This window comes from Physella acuta, unplaced genomic scaffold (assembly GCF_028476545.2).
Source record: "Physella acuta isolate Inbredline_101_S28 unplaced genomic scaffold, ASM2847654v3 ptg000713l, whole genome shotgun sequence".
NCBI classification, from domain to species: Eukaryota; Metazoa; Mollusca; class Gastropoda; family Physidae; genus Physella; species Physella acuta.
The window spans coordinates 205,242-226,859 of NW_026732231.1; the positions used below are offsets into that span (position 1 = coordinate 205,242).

The window sequence follows — 21,618 nt, forward strand, 5'->3', positions numbered from 1 at the left end:
TAGGCTTAGTTGTCCCCGCAATTTTTACACTAAAACCGTCATATCTAGAGAACCGTTTATCTTATAAACATAAGTTTGGTATCATTTTGCAACATTTTATCTCCTTAATACAACCCCGTCATTATTTTGTCAATTTACCTATTTAAAAAAGTTGTGTGCAACTAGCTAAGAGAAGAAACAAAGAGCTCCCTGCCGGGGCGCCATTCTTGTGAATTTGAATTTTTTTTCCCGCAGAAACCTTCCCAGAAGCATCCTCAACAACTTTCCAATGTTTCATGGTGATCGGATGAAAGGTGTAGTAATGCATAAAAGACAGACAGACATACATTGCTTTAAACTATATATTAGCGTGTCCGTGCCCGCACCGGTGATACCCGACCTAGCCACGCCACTGGTCCACACCGTACCGTCCACACAGTACCGTCTATACCGTACCGTCTATACCATACCGTCCACACCGTACCGTCTATACCATTCCGTCCACACAGTACCGTCTATACCGTACCGTCTATACCATACCGTCCACACCGTACCGTCTATACCGTACCGTCTATACCATACCGTCCACACCGTACCGTCTATACCATTCCGTCCAAACCGTACCGTCTATACCGTACCGTCCACACCGTACCGTCCACACCGTACCGTCTATACCGTACCGTCCACACCGTACCGTCCACACCGTACCGTCCACACCGTACCGTCTATACCATACCGTCCACACCGTACCGTCTATACCGTACCGTCTATACCATACCGTCCACACCGTACCGTCCACACCGTACCATCCACACCGTACCGTCTATACCGTACCGTCTATACCATACCGTCCACACCGTACCGTCTATACCGTACCGTCTATACCATTCCGTCCACAAAGTACCGTCTATACCATACCGTCCACACCGTACCGTCTATACCATACCGTCCACACAGTACCGTCTATACCGTACCGTCTATACTATTCCGTCCACACAGTACCGTCTATACCGTACCGTCTATACCATTCCGTCCACACAGTACCGTCTATACCATACCGTCCACACCGTACCGTCTATACCATACCGTCCACACAGTACCGTCTATACCGCACCGTCTATACCGTACCGTCTATACCATACCGTCCACACCGTACCGTCTATACCGTACCGTCTATACCATACCGTCCACACAGTACCGTCTATACCGTACCGTCTATACCGTACCGTCTATACCATACCGTCCACACAGTACCGTCTATACCGTACCGTCTATACCGTACCGTCTATACCATACCGTCCACACAGTACCGTCTATACCGTACCGTCTATACCATACCGTCCACACAGTACCGTCTATACCGTACCGTCTATACCGTACCGTCTATACCATACCGTCCACACCGTACCGTCTATACCGTACCGTCTATACCATACCGTTCACACAGTACCGTCTATACCGTACCGTCCACACCGTACCGTCTATACCGTACCGTCTATACCATACCGTCCACACTGTACCGTCTATACTGTATCGTCCACATCGTACTATTTCTCAAGAGAAGAAGTCTGGATGTAACATAATATTTTAATGATAAACAGCATGAAACAAAAGTCGCCCTTTCCTTGGTCAGTCCCATCTAACCAAATGCCGGGAGGTGACTCGCGCACTATTGGGACGTTCTCGAGGGCACATCTCCCACCTTGGTTGTCTCGACAGGAAGGTCTATGCTGTGGACAAATGAGAGAAACGACGATTTACTCCATTATATCTAAATTGTAAGAACTTTTTTACAGGCTTTTATTTAACTCACTTCCACTGTCAATGTGAGTCTGTCGTCAGTCTGTCTAGATCGAAACGCCCTAGCAAAATTACGGGCATTTCTAACTGACATATACGGTTCGTAGTTGGTACGTGTGTCAAGCCATGAAGACAATGCAACATGACATTAAATTTGATTTAATTGGATTCCTGTTTGATTTTTTAAGAATTACTGAGTTAAATAAAAGCTTGTAAAAACGTTTTAATAACAAGCTTTTATGTAATAATGCACTAAAAAGTAGAAAATAAATTATACACTACTATTTAAATAATTATAAAGAAAAGCGTGGGTTCCTTCCTAAATATTAGTAAAGGTGTCCAATATACTAAAGTGTAAATATCTATTTTGCTTTATGTAAGATTTAGTAAAAAGCTATTGTTTTTCTTATTCTGTAAGATTGTTACAAAAGCTAATGTTTTTCTTTACGGGTATTTTGTTGTTGTTAGAAACTCATTTATTTTTGCAAGATTGTTTAATCTGTTGTATTGGGTCAGAAAATTATGTATTATGACTGTCAGGCGTAAAAAAAAAGTTGACCAACTTATAGTGTTTCAGTGTTCAGACAAGTTTCTGTCATCACAAAAAAACCCATTAAGGTTGCAGTTTGCCGTGACTGCGCATAAAGTTATAACTTCATTTTAAGTATTTATCTCTTTTTTAGCACTCCACTTACTCTCTTAATAGTCCTATAAAGTCTATGTAATCATACTTTTAAATAAAATCTTTAAAAAATATAGCAAACGTAAAATTTTAGTTACATTTTAAGTGGTTAACGCTGTTTGGGAACCATCTATTACACTCATTTTCATATTTTTCTTTGAATATAAGCCGTTGAAAAGTCGTTTAGAACAGGGGTCGGCAACCTGCGGCTTGCGAGCCGCATGCGGCTCTTTTGATGTCAATGTGCGGCTCTCGAGTTCCATGCTAAAATATTAATAATTGCACTATTTAATTTTCAAAACTCATAAAATATCATACTGTAAAGAAATAACTTTAAACAGGATTAAAACAATGATCAGAACAGTGAGAAAAGGTGAGGTAGAAAGTAAATGGACAGCTGACAGTCGCTTGGGCACCAGGCCCAGTTCCACAGTCGTCCATGTTTGCCACTGCCCAAGTGCCGACTTTTTCGAATATCGTTAAATTGGGAATGTTATTCTATTCAGAATGCATTGATTAACATGTCAGTATGCATTAATTTGACATGAGTGACGTATTTTAGTTATTAGCTTCCTACGGGAACAAGTAGGGTGAAAGATAAGCCCTGTGAGAACCGAAGAGCAGAAGCAACCAATATATTAATCAAACCGATACCCCAGCCAGTTAGTCGGAGTTTGCCTGATGAGGGCTGTCTGGCTATGGGAGCCAATTCCTGAGTCAGTGGTCTCCGTAAATAAAGAAAAAAAAAGTTATTGGCTGCTAAAGTGGATTGGGATTGTCCTATAGTTATATTATTTGATAACTAAATCATAGCAGAGCTAGCTAAAACAGTTTTTGTGCGAAAAATGTTTTTATATGAATCAATATTAGTTTATATTTAACGCTATTTATTTCAAATAAAAATTTATTTACCTAATCGTTATCAAATACCAAAATATTGGGGAAAAATGTTAGTGGCTCTTTAAAAACTGGGAAATTTTGTAAATTATATCTTTTGGCTCTTCCGGCTCAAAAGGTTGCCGACCCCTGGCTTAGAACTATTTTATTAACTTAAACTTTAAAAAAAAAACCGCGCTCAGCCTCTTTGAAGTCAACCAGAATTGCCAGGGAGAGTAAAACAATGAAAGGCACAACAATTGTTTTTCATGATAAAAGATATACAATAGTGGTCTATGGAGTAGCCAATAGCTATAATAATAGTTTCGCTGTTTGTCACTCTATCTATCTGTTGAAAACACTATAGAGAAAACACAGGTAAACAAAAAACGTTCAGTCAAAGGAAAAACGAAACGTGACTTCACATGGAACATATAGTAGGAAATATTCTAAAGCCGGAAAAGTACACACAAAAAATTAAAAAGCCAATACCGAGACAAATACGCAATAATAATGACGTTATCGATACTTGATAATACAGACATTAACTTAACCGCCTAATTTAATGGTCTAATCTTAAAAGTAGTCTGCGAGTAGAGTTTCTTTTGCATCTCTTTGGGTAGGGGGCACTGCACCCCCCCCAGGGCAGAACGAAATACATTTTATATAGAAAATATATACTTTTACCAGTGTCAGCCCCCCCCCCCCTGAGAATTTAATGGTAAAAGTATATCTCCTATATAAATTCAATTTTGTTATAGGGGACGGTAGACGTGCTTCAGATGATTTTGGTTCTTTGGTTTCCGTTTAGAGAAAAAGACAATACTATCAACCTAGTGCCCCTTGTATTTCTCCCTCAACTCGCCATATATCTTGTACGAGCTGACCCGCGACGTAGTATACGCCGCCATCTAGTTGTTTTATTTTCTGCTTATCAGCAATTCATAATTTGTGACTTCAACACTATCCCCTCCCGCCCCCAACCCCCCCCCCCCCACCCTCCTGCCCAGTGAAAGCAGCCGTTTACAAAGAAAAGATCAATCAGAAATTGTTACCTCCCCTTCGTTTAAAATCGTTTAATGTAAAATTATCTGCCCCTAATAGTCGTCACTAACCCGGCTCTAAGATTGTAAACATTCGGGGTGAACCACAGCTCACCTGGCAGGTGGGGATGAGGGTGGTGGCTGAGCTGCGTGGTGTTTTCTATGGTCTCCATGAAGAGAATTATATAAATAGATTGTATAATATTATATCCCCTATCACCACAACACCCTAACTCTGCTAATCCAAATTAAAAATAATAATGTTTGCTAAATTAGTATTATTTTACCAATAATTGTATATTTGACTATTTCTAGTCTTAATAAAACCGGAAGTGATTTTGTACTTATTACACAAATGTTATTAAATATTCAATTTTGATTGAAAAATATGCTTCCTGGCAAGAAAATCATTTTGAACCATCTTTTTAAGTCTGTTGTATTAATTTTTTGATAATCAATAAAGAACAAAATTTCTAATTATTTTCACATGTTTAGGAATAGTATAGTATAGTTTGGGATTAGTATAGTTTTTAGAAAACGCATCCCTCAAAGAAGAAACACAAATGCCGAATTAGAAAGAGAGATCACATATTTCAAAAAGCCAGATCAAACCTGAAAAAGCCAGATATAGATCTACCTAAAAAGATCAAACTTAAAAAGCCAGATCACACATTAAAAATATAGATCACACTTTTAAAGTCAGCTGACACCTTAAAAGTCAGGTGACAACTTAAAAAGTCAGATCATATCTTAAAAAGTAAGATGAAACCTTAAAGTCGTTTTATCATATTATTTTGTGATAAACCTAATTAACGAGAACCGACAGCTAGTACAATATATACGCAGCCTAATTCTCAACCTCTTCCTACACCTTAGCCATTAATGGCTATAAACGGCATAACTTCCCCAAACTGGTGAGACTAGTATTTTTAAAAACCTATAATATAAAAACACTCTCTCGAGCTTGACAACTTTCTAACGGTCTCATGTAGGACCTGTAGTCAACATTCTCACAGTCTGGTGTATGACATGTAGTCAACTTTCTGACGGTTTGTAGGACCTGTAGTAAACTTTCTCACAGTCTGAAGGACCTGTAGTCAACTTTCTCACGGTCTATAGGACCTGTAGTAAACTTTCTCACAGTCTGGTGTAGGACATGTAGTCAACTTTCTGACGGTTTGTAGGACCTGTAGTAAACTTTCTCACAGTCTGAAGGACCTGTAGTCAACTTTCTCATGGTCTATAGGACATGTAGTCAACTTTCTCACGGTTTGTAGGACCTGTAGTCAGCTTTCTAACGGTTTGTAGGACCTGTAGTCAACTTTCTGACGGTTTGTAGGACCTGTAGTCAACTTTCTGACGGTCGATAGGACCTGTAGTCAACTTTCTCACAGTCTGTTGGACCTGTAGTCAACTTTCTCACAGTCTGTAGGACCTGTAGTAAACTTTCTCACAGTCTGTTCGACCTGTAGTCAACTTTCTCACGGTCTATAGGACATGTAGTCAACTTTCTCACGGTTTGTAGGACCTGTAGTCAGCTTTCTGACGGTTTGTAGGACCTGTAGTCAACTTTCTGACGGTTTGTAGGACCTGTAGTCAACTTTCTCACAGTCTGGTGTAGGACCTGTAGTCAACTTTCTCACGGTTTGTAGGACCTGTAGTCAACTTTCTCACAGTCTGTAGGACCTGTAGTCAACTTTCTCACAGTCTGTAGGATCGGTAGTCAACTTTCTCACGGTCTATAGGACCTGTAGTCAACTTTCTCACAGTCTATAGGACTTGTAGTCAACTTTCTCACAGTCTATAGGACCTGTAGTCAACTTTCTCACAGTCTGTAGGATCGGTAGTCAACTTTCTCACGGTCTATAGGACCTGTAGTCAACTTTCTCACAGTCTATAGGACCTGTAGTCAACTTTCTCACAGTCTATAGGACCTGTAGTCAACTTTCTCACAGTCTGTAGGACCTGTAGTCAACTTTCTCACGGGTTGTAGGACCTGTAGTCAACTTTCTCACAGTCTGTAGGACCTGTTGTCAACTTTCTCACAGTCTGTAGGACCTGTAGTCAATTTTCTCACAGTCTGGTGTAAGACCTGTAGTCAACTTTCTCACAGTCTGTTGGACATGTAGTCAACTTTCTCACGGTCTGTAGGACCTGCAGTCAACTGTCTCACGGTCTATAGGACCTGTAGTCAACTTTCTCATAGTCTGTAGGACCTGTAGTCAACTTTGTCACGGTCTCATGTAGGATCTGTAGTCAACTTTCTCAAGGTTTGGTGTGTAGGACCTATAGTCAACTTTCTCACAGTCTGTAGGACCTGTAGTCAACATTTTCACGGTCTATAGGACCTTTAGTCAACTTTCTGACGGCTTGTAGGACCTGTAGTCAACTTTCTCACGGTTTGCAGGACCTGCAGTCAACTTTCTCACAGTCTGTAGGACCTGTAGTCAACTTTCTCACAGTCTGTAGGACCTGTAGTCAACTTTCTCACAGTCTGTAGGACCTGTAGTCAACTTTCTCATGGTCTGTAGGACCTGTAGTCAACTTTCTCACAGTCTGTAGGAACGGTAGTCAACTTTCTCACGGTCTATAGGACCTGTAGTCAACTTTCTCACAGTCTGTAGGACCTGTAGTCAACTTTCTCACGGTCTGTAGGACCTGTAGTCAACTTTCTCACGGTCTGTAGGACCTGTAGTCAACTTTCTCACAGTCTGTAGGACCTGTAGTCAACTTTCTCACAGTCTGTTGGACATGTAGTCAACTTTCTCACAGTCTGTAGGACCTGTAGTCAACTTTTTCACAGTCTGTAGGACCTGTAGTCAACTTTTTCACAGTCTGTTGTAGGACTTTCTCAGCTGCTCTGCCAAGGCTTCCAATTGATGAACAGGCTATGAAACAAATATTAAATTAACAGTCTATGAAACAAATATTAAATGAACAGGCTATGAAACAAATATTAAATGAACAGGCTATGAACCAAATATTAAATGAACAGGCTATGAACCAAATATTAAATGAACAGGTTATGAACCAAATATTAAATGAACAGGCTATGAAACAAATATTAAATGAACAGGCTATGAACCAAATATTAAATGAACAGGCTATGAAACAAATATTAAATGAACAGGCTTTGAAACAAATATTAAATAAACAGGCTATGAAACAAATATTAAATGAACAGGCTATGAAACAAATATTAAATGAACAGGCTATGAAACAAATATTAAATGAACAGGTTATGAAACAAATATTAAATGAACAGGCTATGAAACAAATATTAAATGAACAGGCTTTGAAACAAATATTAAATGAACAGGTTCAAAGCACAGCTTCTGGTATTGAGTCAAAGCTTTCAACTTGCTCTTATTTCAAAATTGCATTTAAATACTGGCAGTCTTCGCGTCGTTCTACTACAGAAGAGGCCCTAGTAAAGCTGATACGCCAGAATCCGATTCCTTACTGTTTTCTCCGATAAATGAAAGAGGATTGATCAATGATAGATTTAAATTTGGGACATTGTGCATGCTGTATTCACAAGACTTGGTTAAGGTCAAGCATTCTGTCCGTCTCGCTTTCCATCTCCCAAGTGGTCACGGCTTGCGCCAATCACAGCACTAGATTGGCGCAAGCCGTGACCTCTTGGGTGTCTTCCTTAACATGAGTAAAGGTATCCAATAGATACTAAAGTGACCCACGCTTTTCTTTATAGTTATTTAAATAGTAGTCTATAATTTATTTTCTACTTTTTAGTGCATTAGTACATAAAAGCTTGTTATTAAAACGTTTTTTATGAAATTTTTTTACAAGCTTTTTTTTAACTCACTTCCTCGTCAGTCTGTCTGTCGTCAGTCTGTCTAGACCGAAACGCCGGAGTGAAAATTCGGAAACTTCTACTTGACCGATACTATTCACACTTGGCACGTGGGTCAAGACATGAAGACTATGCAATCTGAAATTAAATTTGACTTAATTGGATGCCTAATAAATTTTTATGAATTAATTAAAATTTGGACCGAATTAGTAGGCATGTCTATCCAACCACACCACACGCGTCATCACGTTCAATAGCTGCGCCATCACGTTCAATGGCTGCGCCATCACGTTCAATGGCTGCGCCATCACGTTCAGTAGGCGCGCAATGGTTTTTTAGTCATGTAACACTATTGTTAATAAAACATGTAAAGTACTGAAAAAAAATTCATAAAATACGTTTTAATAACAAGCTTTTATGTAATAATGCACTAAAAAGTAGAAAATAAATTATAGACTACTATTTAAATAACTATAAAGAAAAGCGTGGGTGTCTTCCTTAACATTAGTAAAGGTATCCAATATATACTAAAGTGACCCACGCTTTTCTTTATAGTTATTTAAATAGTAGTCTATAATTTATTTTCTACTTTTTAGTGCATTATTACATAAAAGCTTGTTATTAAAACGTCTTTTATGAATTTTTTTAACACTGCTGTGTATTGACATGTCTCACATTGTTTTGGAAAAAGAAGTTCCGAATTCGATTGCGCTTGTGAAGGTTATTTTTTAATGTAACAAGAATAGAACTAACTACTGTCTTACATAAGGCTAGAGACAAACCTACCAGAACTAACTTTACTGTCTTACATAAGGCTAGAGACAAACCTACCAGAACTTACTTTACTGTCTTACATAAGGCTAGAGACAAACCTACCAGAACTAACTACTGTCTTACATAAGGCTAGAGACAAACCTACCAGAACTAACTTTACTGTCTAACATAAGGCTAGAGACAAACCTACCAGAACTAACTTTACTGTCTTACATAAGGCTAGAGACAAACCTACCAGAACTAACTTTACTGTCTTACATAAGGCTAGAGACAAACCTACCAGAACTAACTTTACTGTTTTACATAAGGCTAGAGACAAACCTATCAGAACTAATTACTGTCTTACATAAGGCTAGAGACAAACCTACCAGAACTAACTACTGTCTTACATAAGGCTAGAGACAAACCTACCAGAACTAACTACTGTCTTACACAAGGCTAGAGACAAACCTATCAAAACTAACTACTGTCTTACATAAGGCTAGAGACAAACCTACCAGAACTTACTTTACTGTCTTACATAAGGCTAGAGACAAACCTATCAGAACTAACTTTACTGTCTTACATAAGACTAAAGACAAACCTACCAGAACTAACTTTACTGTCTTACATAAGGCTAGAGACAAACCTACCAGAACTTACTTTACTGTCTTACATAAGGCTAAAGACAAACCTACCAGAACTAACTTTACTGTCTTACATAAGGCTAGAGATAAACCTACCAGAACTAACTTTACTGCCTTGCATAAGGCTAGAGACAAACCTACCAGAACTAACTTTACTGTCTTACATAAGGCTAGAGACAAACCTACCAGAACTAACTACTGTCTTACATAAGGCTAGAGACAAACCTACCAGAACTTATTTTTCTGTCTTACATAAGGCTAGAGACAAACCTATCATAACTAACTTTACTGTCTTACATAAGGCAAAAGACAAATCTACCAGAACTAACTTTACTGTCTTACATAAGGCTAGAGACAAACCTACCAGAACTTACTTTACTGTCTTACATAAGGCTAAAGACAAACCTACCAGAACTAACTTTACTGTCTTTCATAAGGCTAGAGACAAACCTACCAGAACTAAATACTGTCTTACATAAGGCTAGAGACAAACCTACCAGAACTTACTTTACTGTCTTACATAAGGCTAGAGACAAACCTACCAGAACTAACTACTGTCTTACATAAGGCTAGAGACAAACCTACCAGAACTAACTTTACTGTCTTACATAAGGCTAGAGACAAACCTACCAGAACTAACTTTACTGTCTTACATAAGGCTAGAGACAAACCTACCAGAACTAACTTTACTGTCTTACATAAGGCTAGAGACAAACCTACCAGAACTTACTTTACTGTCTTACATAAGGCTAGAGACAAACCTACCAGAACTTACTTTACTGTCTTACATAAGGCTAGAGACAAACCTACCAGAGCTAACTTTACTGTCTTACATAAGGCTAGGGACAAACCTATCAGAACTAACTTTACTGTCTTACATAAGGCTAGAGACAAACCTACCAGAACTAACTTTACTGTCTTACATAAGGCTAGAGACAAACCTACCAGAACTAACTTTACTGTCTTACATAAGGCTAAAGACAAACCTACCAGAACTAACTTTACTGTCTTACATAAGGCTAGAGACAAACCTACCAGAACTTACTTTACTGTCTTACATAAGGCTAAAGACAAACCTACCAGAACTAACTACTGTCTTACATAAAGCTAGAGACAAACCTACCAGAACTAACTTTACTGTCTTACATAAGGCTAGAGACAAACCTACCAGAACTTACTTTACTGTCTTACATAAGGCTAAAGACAAACCTACCAGAACTAACTACTGTCTTACATAAAGCTAGAGACAAACCTACCAGAACTAACTTTACTGTCTTACATAAGGCTAAAGACAAACCTACCAGAACTAACTTTACTGTCTTACATAAGGCTAGAGACAAACCTACCAGAACTAACTTTACTGTCTTACATAAGGCTAAAGACAAACCTACCAGAACTAACTTTACTGTCTTACATAAGGCTAGAGACAAACCTACCAGAACTTACTTTACTGTCTTTCATAAGGCTAAAGACAAACCTACCAGAACTAACTACTGTCTTACATAAAGCTAGAGACAAACCTACCAGAACTAACTTTACTGTCTTACATAAGGCTAGAGACAAACCTACCAGAACTTACTTTACTGTCTTACATAAGGCTAAAGACAAACCTACCAGAACTAACTACTGTCTTACATAAAGCTAGAGACAAACCTACCAGAACAAACTTTACTGTCTTACATAAGGCTAAAGACAAACCTACCAGAACTAACTTTACTGTCTTACATAAGGCTAGAGACAAACCTACCAGAACTAACTTTACTGTCTTACATAAGGCTAAAGACAAACCTACCAGAACTAACTTTACTGTCTTACATAAGGCTAGAGACAAACCTACCAGAACTTACTTTACTGTCTTACATAAGGCTAAAGACAAACCTACCAGAACTAACTACTGTCTTACATAAAGCTAGAGACAAACCTACCAGAACTTACTTTACTGTTTTACATAAGGCTAGAGACAAACCTACCAGAACTAACTTTACTGTCTTACATAAGGCTAGAGACAAACCTACCAGAACTAACTTTACTGTCTTACATAAGGCTAAAGACAAACCTACCAGAACTAACTTTACTGTCTTACATAAGGCTAGAGACAAACCTACCAGAACTAACTTTACTGTCTTACATAAGGCTAGAGACAAACCTACCAGAACTAACTTTACTGTCTTACATAAGGCTAGAGACAAACCTACCAGAACTAACTACTGTCTTACATAAGGCTAGAGACAAACCTACCAGAACTAAATACTGTCTTACATAAGGCTAGAGACAAACCTACCAGAACTTACTTTACTGTCTTACATAAGGCTAGAGACAAACCTACCAGAACTTACTTTACTGTCTTACATAAGGCTAGAGACAAACCTACCAGAACTAACTTTACTGTCTTACATAAGGCTAGAGACAAACCTACCAGAACTAACTTTACTGTCTTACATAAGGCTAGAGACAAACCTACCAGAACTAACTTTACTGTCTTACATAAGGCTAGAGACAAACCTACCAGAACTAACTTTACTGTCTTACATAAGGCTAAAGACAAACCTACCAGAACTAACTACTGTCTTACATAAAGCTAAAGACAAACCTACCAGAACTTACTTTACTGTCTTACATAAGGCTAGAGACAAACCTACCAGAACTTACTTTACTGTCTTACATAAGGCTAGAGACAAACCTACCAGAACTAACTTTACTGTCTTACATAAGGCTAGAGACAAACCTACCAGAACTTACTTTACTGTCTTACATAAGGCTAGAGACAAACCTACCAGAACTAACTTTACTGTCTTACATAAGGCTAAAGACAAACCTACCAGAACTAACTTTACTGTCTTACATAAAGCTAAAGACAAACCTACCAGAACTTACTTTACTGTCTTACATAAGGCTAGAGACAAACCTACCAGAACTAACTTTACTGTCTTACAAGTAGTATATTAGGTCGCTTTTGGTTAGTATTTTTGGCGGAGCAGGATGCGCAGGCGGGACAATGACATATAGTAAAATACTCGGAGCAGGATGCGCAGCCTGCCGCAGCCTGCCGCAAAGACATATAGTAAAATACTACGCCAGCTGCCGCAGCGTGGGTGAGCAGGATGCGCAGGCGGGACAACGACATATAGTAAAATACTACGCCAACTGGCGTTGGCGGAGCAGTGAAGGGTGAGTCACCTTTTGGTGACCTTGTGACGTAATCATTGACCTTGTGACGTAATCAGTCACATTGTGACGTCACCACTGACCTAGTTACGTAATTTTAATGCGTTTTTTAATTAGATTTAATGAGTTTTTAAAGTTTTAATTAATTTTTGACCTAGTTACGTAATTTTAATGTGTTTTTATTACGTAATTGTTTAATTTGTTTGATTTAAATTGTTTAATTACTTTGTTTATATTGTGTAATTTTTATTAACGAGTTACGTAATTGGATTATTTGTTTATTTTTAATTTTATTTTATTTTATAATTAGTTAAATTATTATTAACTAGTTACGTAATTTGATTTTGATTACTTTTGTTTATTTATTTATTTGATATATTTCTTTTCTTTGATGTATGGTATTTAAAATAAAAGACACTGTTTATTTGATTGTATGTATGTTTAATAGTAAACCAATAGGGGTGTTGGTGGATGAGAGGGGGAGTAATGATGGGGTTTGAGGGTAGGGGTGCGTTAGCGTGTACTTTGTGAATAACATCCATTAACCAGACATGTAACACCTGTTACGTATCGACCGCCCGCGAAGTTTTCTCGGCGCTGCTCGTTTTAATGGGAATGTATTGATCGCACCCACTGGGCCATCACAGCATGATGTCCCACCTAATTAAATTTTTGTTATGCTTCACCGAGTTTCCCCCGCTCGGTTTGAAAGGTCATGGTAATTTACGACGTACATTAAGTGGCTTTCCGCGAAGTACGTAGGTCATTATGCAACAGCTGTTGTGCGACAGCTGGTGGTGTAATTAGACCGTCCAACCGTATAAATGAACGCGAAATTTTTTTTTTTTTTTGTTGTAAACCAATTCAACTTAGGACTTCACAGCAAGCTTCACCGCGACTTATCCTGCCTGCGACCGCCGTTGACCCCCGAGACTAAACTCACGCCAGTTTTACCAAGCAACACATCTACCTAACCCACCACGGACCGAATCGTTTGTGCGTTTTTATTCTATTAAAGGTAAGGTTAATATTACTTTTTGTTTTAAGGGCGCTAACCCCATTAAAATCAAATCTTATTAAATAAGTAGTCACAGGTATTTAATTTTGTATCGTACACCGAGGTAAGGTTAATAGTATGAATTATCCTTTAAATACCCTTTAAATAACTATGTATCTAAATTAGTCGCCACATGTATTCCTTTTTTTAGTGTACAACCGACCAAACAAGACAACCAGTGAGCTACCTACCCATCCCTGAGGCATCCACTGAACCAAACGTTCCACCTACATCCAACTACACCACTTCGGCTCTCCACATACAGCTAACTTCACGTTCAGCTTAGACGTTCAAACCCGTAGGTACGTTTAATTTTCAATCTAGTTTTGTTTTGTTTTAATTATGTATTTTATTTCATGCATTTTATTTTATGTAATTATTTTAATCTTTTATTCTACAGCCAGCGACCTACCCAGTCATCCACTCGATCTAACCACTAGACACCTCGTCAATAATGCAATCATCCCAAACAAGCAGCCACCCAGTCATGACCCGATACTCATGCGAGCTCTGCGATCGTGTGTTCAAACGTAATCAACATTTCATAAGGCATCAAGAGACAGCACATGGTCAACAAAGACATCCCTGTACAGCTTGCAGGAAAGTATTTACACGACTTGACATTTTAACGAGACACTTTAAGACAGCACACAACAACCAAACATCACCAACCGACACCACTTCAGCAACCGACAGACAAAACATCCAGCCCTCATCAGCGACCCAAACAGACAGTACCGTTACCAACAACGACAGTAACGTTAATTCACACACCGATATTTTTCCTGTAGACAACCTAAGGGGAGACGCGTTAGGTCTACATTTAGAGGACATAAACGACATCGACTTACCATTAGACGAAATTGACACCCTTTATAACCTAAACAGAGAATTGCAAACCATATACAGCGACAATTGGGATGCCATACAGACACACGCTAATACAGGCAAACATTTATCGACATTCAATTTTTTTCATAACCCAATAGATACGAAACCAATAGACTGGAATTCAAAACTTATAGATACAATATTTACTCCACAAACTAAACGATTCAAAATCAACTACAGCCATCACGCCATATTAAAACATAAAGAAACAGGAGAGTATAGGTTCTTTCATTCGAGTAATAATAATGCATGCGTCCTTGAGCTTCCTAAATTAATTCACAATAGGCAAGATTTTACAGATTTTTTAGACCACTTAAACAATGCAGACATACTAAACTACGCACAACATACTAGGCCAAATACAAAATACGCGGTCGAGGTCATACCAGCCACCACCTTTTTTATCTATCACCTCAACGAATATCCCCTAGAATGACTTCTCACATACATTCCCAACACAGAAACCCCCTTTCTTACTTTTACACAAGTAGACGCAGACAATGTGACAACATCTCCCCTAGACATATAAGAGCTTTTAGTTTACCAACCGTGACTTTAACGAGACTTTACTGTAAATATGTAAATAAGACAGAACCTAGACTGTAGACCGATGGGGTTGTTTTTATTCAATAAAAATTTATTATATATGGTCTTTTGTGATTTTTTAATGTGTTATTGTTTTGTTACTTGTCCCTGAAAGTTATGTAACTCGGTATCCTGTATAAGAGGTATGACTGGAATCAAAATCAGGGGAGAGAACGTGACGTCCATCGCGATATTTGAAAACATGGCGATGTTTAACCTCAACCAAAAAAGGCAATGAACCTAGAAGGAAGACGAATATATATCTTAGTCTTGCAGCAGATTACCTTCCCATGTTCGCTTTAGTATTACAGTTTTCATCAAACTTCTTTTTGACTTGAACTTCTTTAATTTTTAAGAAAGTTTACTTATACATAATACATTACGTCTAATGACAATTTTTTTATTTTTACCACTCAATGTATTTTGTTTTTCTATATCTTACATTGTCATCTTAATTTTTGATCACCTTAGTAAAAATTTGCTTAAGATTATAAAAGTCAAGTTTTAAAAAACAACAACGTTATAGTACGTCGTGTCAAATGACACACCGTTTAAAATGTCTACATTTAAAGTTCACCAAAATAATGACGTAAAAACTAAATATGATATGACGTTAGCATACATAACATTCAATCAAATCAATCTAAAGTACAAATCAATAATTTTGATTGATTAAGGGGCTGGGTGAGTTATTTTTATCACTATTCACCCTTCCCCTTCCCTTTGTCCGCAACCCCTTCCCCCTTCTCCCATCCCCTAAGCTCAATACCAACCGATAGATAAACAGACCGTACTACTACCCACACTATACCTATTCCATTAAAGAGACAAAGGATGTATGACAAACCTACATTTATCTACATTCAATTAATGGCACAACCCACTAGACACTAATCCAACAGACTGGGATATGTAACTTGTAGACACCACTCCGTAATGAATACCACATGCACCCTACCCACATCGACAACTTTGTCCGCCGCCCTCGCCCCATCCCTAAACAACCCATAGATAAACACACCGTACGTCTAACCACACTATTACTTGGACAGACAAAGGACAAAGTAACAGACAAACATTTATCCCCCTTCGTTTACTGTCACAAGTGACAACGTTCCCATCCAACTCCCTAGTATGAACACAGTACCAACCCCTTCCAAAACATGCATGTACCAACTTTGTAACCTGCCTCGGTGAAAACTTCACCGACTCTAGTATGAACTATACACCTACCGATTCCAAAACATGCATGTTCCGAGTTCAAAACCAACCTTCACCGACACTAGTATGAACTCGGCTACCAACAATTCCTAAACCTGCATATACCAACTTTGTAACCTGCCTCGGTAAAAACTTCACCGACCCTAGTATGGACTCTACACCTACCGATTCCAAAACATGCATGTACCAACTTTGTAACCTGCCTCGGTGAAAACTTCACCGACTCTAGTATGAAATCGACACCTATCGATTCCAAAACATGCATGTTCCGAGTTCGAAACCAACCTTCACTGACACTAGCATGAACTCGGCTACCAACAATTCCTAAACACGCATGTACCAACTTTGCAACCTGCCTCGGTGTTAACAAAACTCCCCGACCCTAGTATGAACTCTACCCCTGTCCATTCCTAAACATGCATGTACCAACTTTGTAACCTGCCTCGGTGAAAACTTCACCGACCTTAGTATGGACTCTACACCTAGCGATTCCAAAACATGCATGTTCCGAGCTCAAAACCAACCTCGGTGAAAACTTCACCGACCCTAGTATGAACACGGGCCCTAACAATTCCAACGATGCATGTACGAACTTTGAAACCTGCCTCGTCGAAAACACATCCGTCCCTAGTATGAACTCGGTTACCAACAATTCCAAAACATGGATGTTCCGAGTTTAAAACCAACCTTCACCGACCCTAGTATGGACTCTACACCTACCGATTCCAAAACATGCATGTTCCGAGTTCAAAACCAACCTTCACCGACACTAGTATGAACTCGGCTACCAACAATTCCTAAACATGCATGTACCAACTTTGTAACCTGCCTCGGTGAAAACTTCACCGACCCTAGTATGGACTCTACCGCATCCAACTCCTAAACATGCATGGTCCGAGTTCAAAACCCAACCTTCACCGACACTAGTATGAACTCGGTTACCAACAATTCTAAAACATGCATGTATCAACATCACTCTGTGTTAACAAAACTCCCCCGACCCTACTATAGACTGGACCCCTAACAATTCTAAAACATACATGGACTAGCCTCGAACCCTGGCTCGGTGAAAACTGTCCCAACCAACTCCAAACCTTCCCTGCGCACCCGAATAAAAATAACTCACCCAGCCCCTTAATCAATCAAAATTATTGATTTGTACTTTAGATTGATTTGATTGAATGTTATGTATGCTAACGTCATATCATATTTAGTTTTTACGTCATTATTTTGGTGAACTTTAAATGTAGACATTTTAAACGGTGTGTCATTTGACACGACGTACTATAACGTTGTTGTTTTTTAAAACTTGACTTTTATAATCTTAAGCAAATTTTTACTAAGGTGATCAAAAATTAAGATGACAATGTAAGATATAGAAAAACAAAATACATTGAGTGGTAAAAATAAAAAAATTGTCATTAGACGTAATGTATTATGTATAAGTAAACTTTCTTAAAAATTAAAGAAGTTCAAGTCAAAAAGAAGTTTGATGAAAACTGTAATACTAAAGCGAACATGGGAAGGTAATCTGCTGCAAGACTAAGATATATATTCGTCTTCCTTCTAGGTTCATTGCCTTTTTTGGTTGAGGTTAAACATCGCCATGTTTTCAAATATCGCGATGGACGTCACGTTCTCTCCCCTGATTTTGATTCCAGTCATACCTCTTATACAGGATACCGAGTTACATAACTTTCAGGGACAAGTAACAAAACAATAACACATTAAAAAATCACAAAAGACCATATATAATAAATTTTTATTGAATAAAAACAACCCCATCGGTCTACAGTCTAGGTTCTGTCTTATTTACATATTTACAGTAAAGTCTCGTTAAAGTCACGGTTGGTAAACTAAAAGCTCTTATATGTCTAGGGGAGATGTTGTCACATTGTCTGCGTCTACTTGTGTAAAAGTAAGAAAGGGGGTTTCTGTGTTGGGAATGTATGTGAGAAGTCATTCTAGGGGATATTCGTTGAGGTGATAGATAAAAAAGGTGGTGGCTGGTATGACCTCGACCGCGTATTTTGTATTTGGCCTAGTATGTTGTGCGTAGTTTAGTATGTCTGCATTGTTTAAGTGGTCTAAAAAATCTGTAAAATCTTGCCTATTGTGAATTAATTTAGGAAGCTCAAGGACGCATGCATTATTATTACTCGAATGAAAGAACCTATACTCTCCTGTTTCTTTATGTTTTAATATGGCGTGATGGCTGTAGTTGATTTTGAATCGTTTAGTTTGTGGAGTAAATATTGTATCTATAAGTTTTGAATTCCAGTCTATTGGTTTCGTATCTATTGGGTTATGAAAAAAAATTGAATGTCGATAAATGTTTGCCTGTATTAGCGTGTGTCTGTATGGCATCCCAATTGTCGCTGTATATGGTTTGCAATTCTCTGTTTAGGTTATAAAGGGTGTCAATTTCGTCTAATGGTAAGTCGATGTCGTTTATGTCCTCTAAATGTAGACCTAACGCGTCTCCCCTTAGGTTGTCTACAGGAAAAATATCGGTGTGTGAATTAACGTTACTGTCGTTGTTGGTAACGGTACTGTCTGTTTGGGTCGCTGATGAGGGCTGGATGTTTTGTCTGTCGGTTGCTGAAGTGGTGTCGGTTGGTGATGTTTGGTTGTTGTGTGCTGTCTTAAAGTGTCTCGTTAAAATGTCAAGTCGTGTAAATACTTTCCTGCAAGCTGTACAGGGATGTCTTTGTTGACCATGTGCTGTCTCTTGATGCCTTATGAAATGTTGATTACGTTTGAACACACGATCGCAGAGCTCGCATGAGTATCGGGTCATGACTGGGTGGCTGCTTGTTTGGGATGATTGCATTATTGACGAGGTGTCTAGTGGTTGGATCGAGTGGATGACTGGGTAGGTCGCTGGCTGTAGAATAAAAGATTAAAATAATTACATAAAATAAAATGCATGAAATAAAATACATAATTAAAACAAAACAAAACTAGATTGAAAATTAAACGTACCTACGGGTTTGAACGTCTAAGCTGAACGTGAAGTTAGCTGTATGTGGAGAGCCGAAGTGGTGTAGTTGGATGTAGGTGGAACGTTTGGTTCAGTGGATGCCTCAGGGATGGGTAGGTAGCTCACTGGTTGTCTTGTTTGGTCGGTTGTACACTAAAAAAAGGAATACATGTGGCGACTAATTTAGATACATAGTTATTTAAAGGGTATTTAAAGGATAATTCATACTATTAACCTTACCTCGGTGTACGATACAAAATTAAATACCTGTGACTACTTATTTAATAAGATTTGATTTTAATGGGGTTAGCGCCCTTAAAACAAAAAGTAATATTAACCTTACCTTTAATAGAATAAAAACGCACAAACGATTCGGTCCGTGGTGGGTTAGGTAGATGTGTTGCTTGGTAAAACTGGCGTGAGTTTAGTCTCGGGGGTCAACGGCGGTCGCAGGCAGGATAAGTCGCGGTGAAGCTTGCTGTGAAGTCCTAAGTTGAATTGGTTTACAAAAAAAAAAATAAAAAAATTTCGCGTTCATTTATACGGTTGGACGGTCTAATTACACCACCAGCTGTCGCACAACAGCTGTTGCATAATGACCTACGTACTTCGCGGAAAGCCACTTAATGTACGTCGTAAATTACCATGACCTTTCAAACCGAGCGGGGGAAACTCGGTGAAGCATAACAAAAATTTAATTAGGTGGGACATCATGCTGTGATGGCCCAGTGGGTGCGATCAATACATTCCCATTAAAACGAGCAGCGCCGAGAAAACTTCGCGGGCGGTCGATACGTAACAGGTGTTACATGTCTGGTTAATGGATGTTATTCACAAAGTACACGCTAACGCACCCCTACCCTCAAACCCCATCATTACTCCCCCTCTCATCCACCAACACCCCTATTGGTTTACTATTAAACATACATACAATCAAATAAACAGTGTCTTTTATTTTAAATACCATACATCAAAGAAAAGAAATATATCAAATAAATAAATAAACAAAAGTAATTAAAATCAAATTACGTAACTAGTTAATAATAATTTAACTAATTATAAAATAAAATAAAATTAAAAATAAACAAATAATCCAATTACGTAACTCGTTAATAAAAATTACACAATATAAACAAAGTAATTAAACAATTTAAATCAAACAAATTAAACAATTACGTAATAAAAACACATTAAAATTACGTAACTAGGTCAAAAATTAATTAAAACTTTAAAAACTCATTAAATCTAATTAAAAAACGCATTAAAATTACGTAACTAGGTCAGTGGTGACGTCACAATGTGACTGATTACGTCACAAGGTCAATGATTACGTCACAAGGTCACCAAAAGGTGACTCACCCTTCACTGCTCCGCCAACGCCAGTTGGCGTAGTATTTTACTATATGTCGTTGTCCCGCCTGCGCATCCTGCTCACCCACGCTGCGGCAGCTGGCGTAGTATTTTACTATATGTCTTTGCGGCAGGCTGCGGCAGGCTGCGCATCCTGCTCCGAGTATTTTACTATATGTCATTGTCCCGCCTGCGCATCCTGCTCCGCCAAAAATACTAACCAAAAGCGACCTAATATACTACTCTTACATAAGGCTAAAGACAAACCTATCAGAGCTAACTTTACTGTCTTACATAAAGCTAAAGACAAACCTACCAGAACTAACTTTACTGTCTTACATAAGGCTAAAGACAAACCTACCAGAACTAACTTTACTGTCTTACATAAAGCTAAAGACAAACCTACCAGAACTTACTTTACTGTCTTACATAAAGCTAAAGACAAACCTACCAGAACTTACTTTACTGTCTTACATAAGGCTAGAGACAAACCTACCAGAACTAACTACTGTCTTACATAAGGCTAGAGACAAACCTACCAGAACTAAATATTGTCTTACATAAGGCTAGAGACAAACCTACCAGAACTAACTTTACTGTCTTACATAAGGCTAGAGACAAACCTACCAGAACTAACTTTACTGTCTTACATAAGGCTAGAGACAAACCTACCAGAACTAACTTTACTGTCTAACATAAGGCTAGAGACAAACCTACCAGAACTTACTTTACTGTCTTACATAAGGCTAGAGACAAACCTACCAGAACTTAC

General features: G+C 38.4%; 1 protein-coding gene across 1 annotated transcript in view; it reads right to left on the reverse strand.

Annotated features, from left to right (window-relative positions):
• Window positions 1-1,550: 1,550 nt before the first annotated feature.
• The window catches only part of LOC131949768 (uncharacterized), a 53,664-nt gene continuing 33,596 nt past the window's right edge, over window positions 1,551-21,618 (reverse strand). The window contains exon 3 of the mRNA XM_059311706.1: window positions 1,551-1,709. Coding sequence (XP_059167689.1) covers window positions 1,649-1,709 — 61 coding nt within the window. The 3' untranslated portion in view covers window positions 1,551-1,648. The remainder of the gene's footprint in view (window positions 1,710-21,618) is intronic.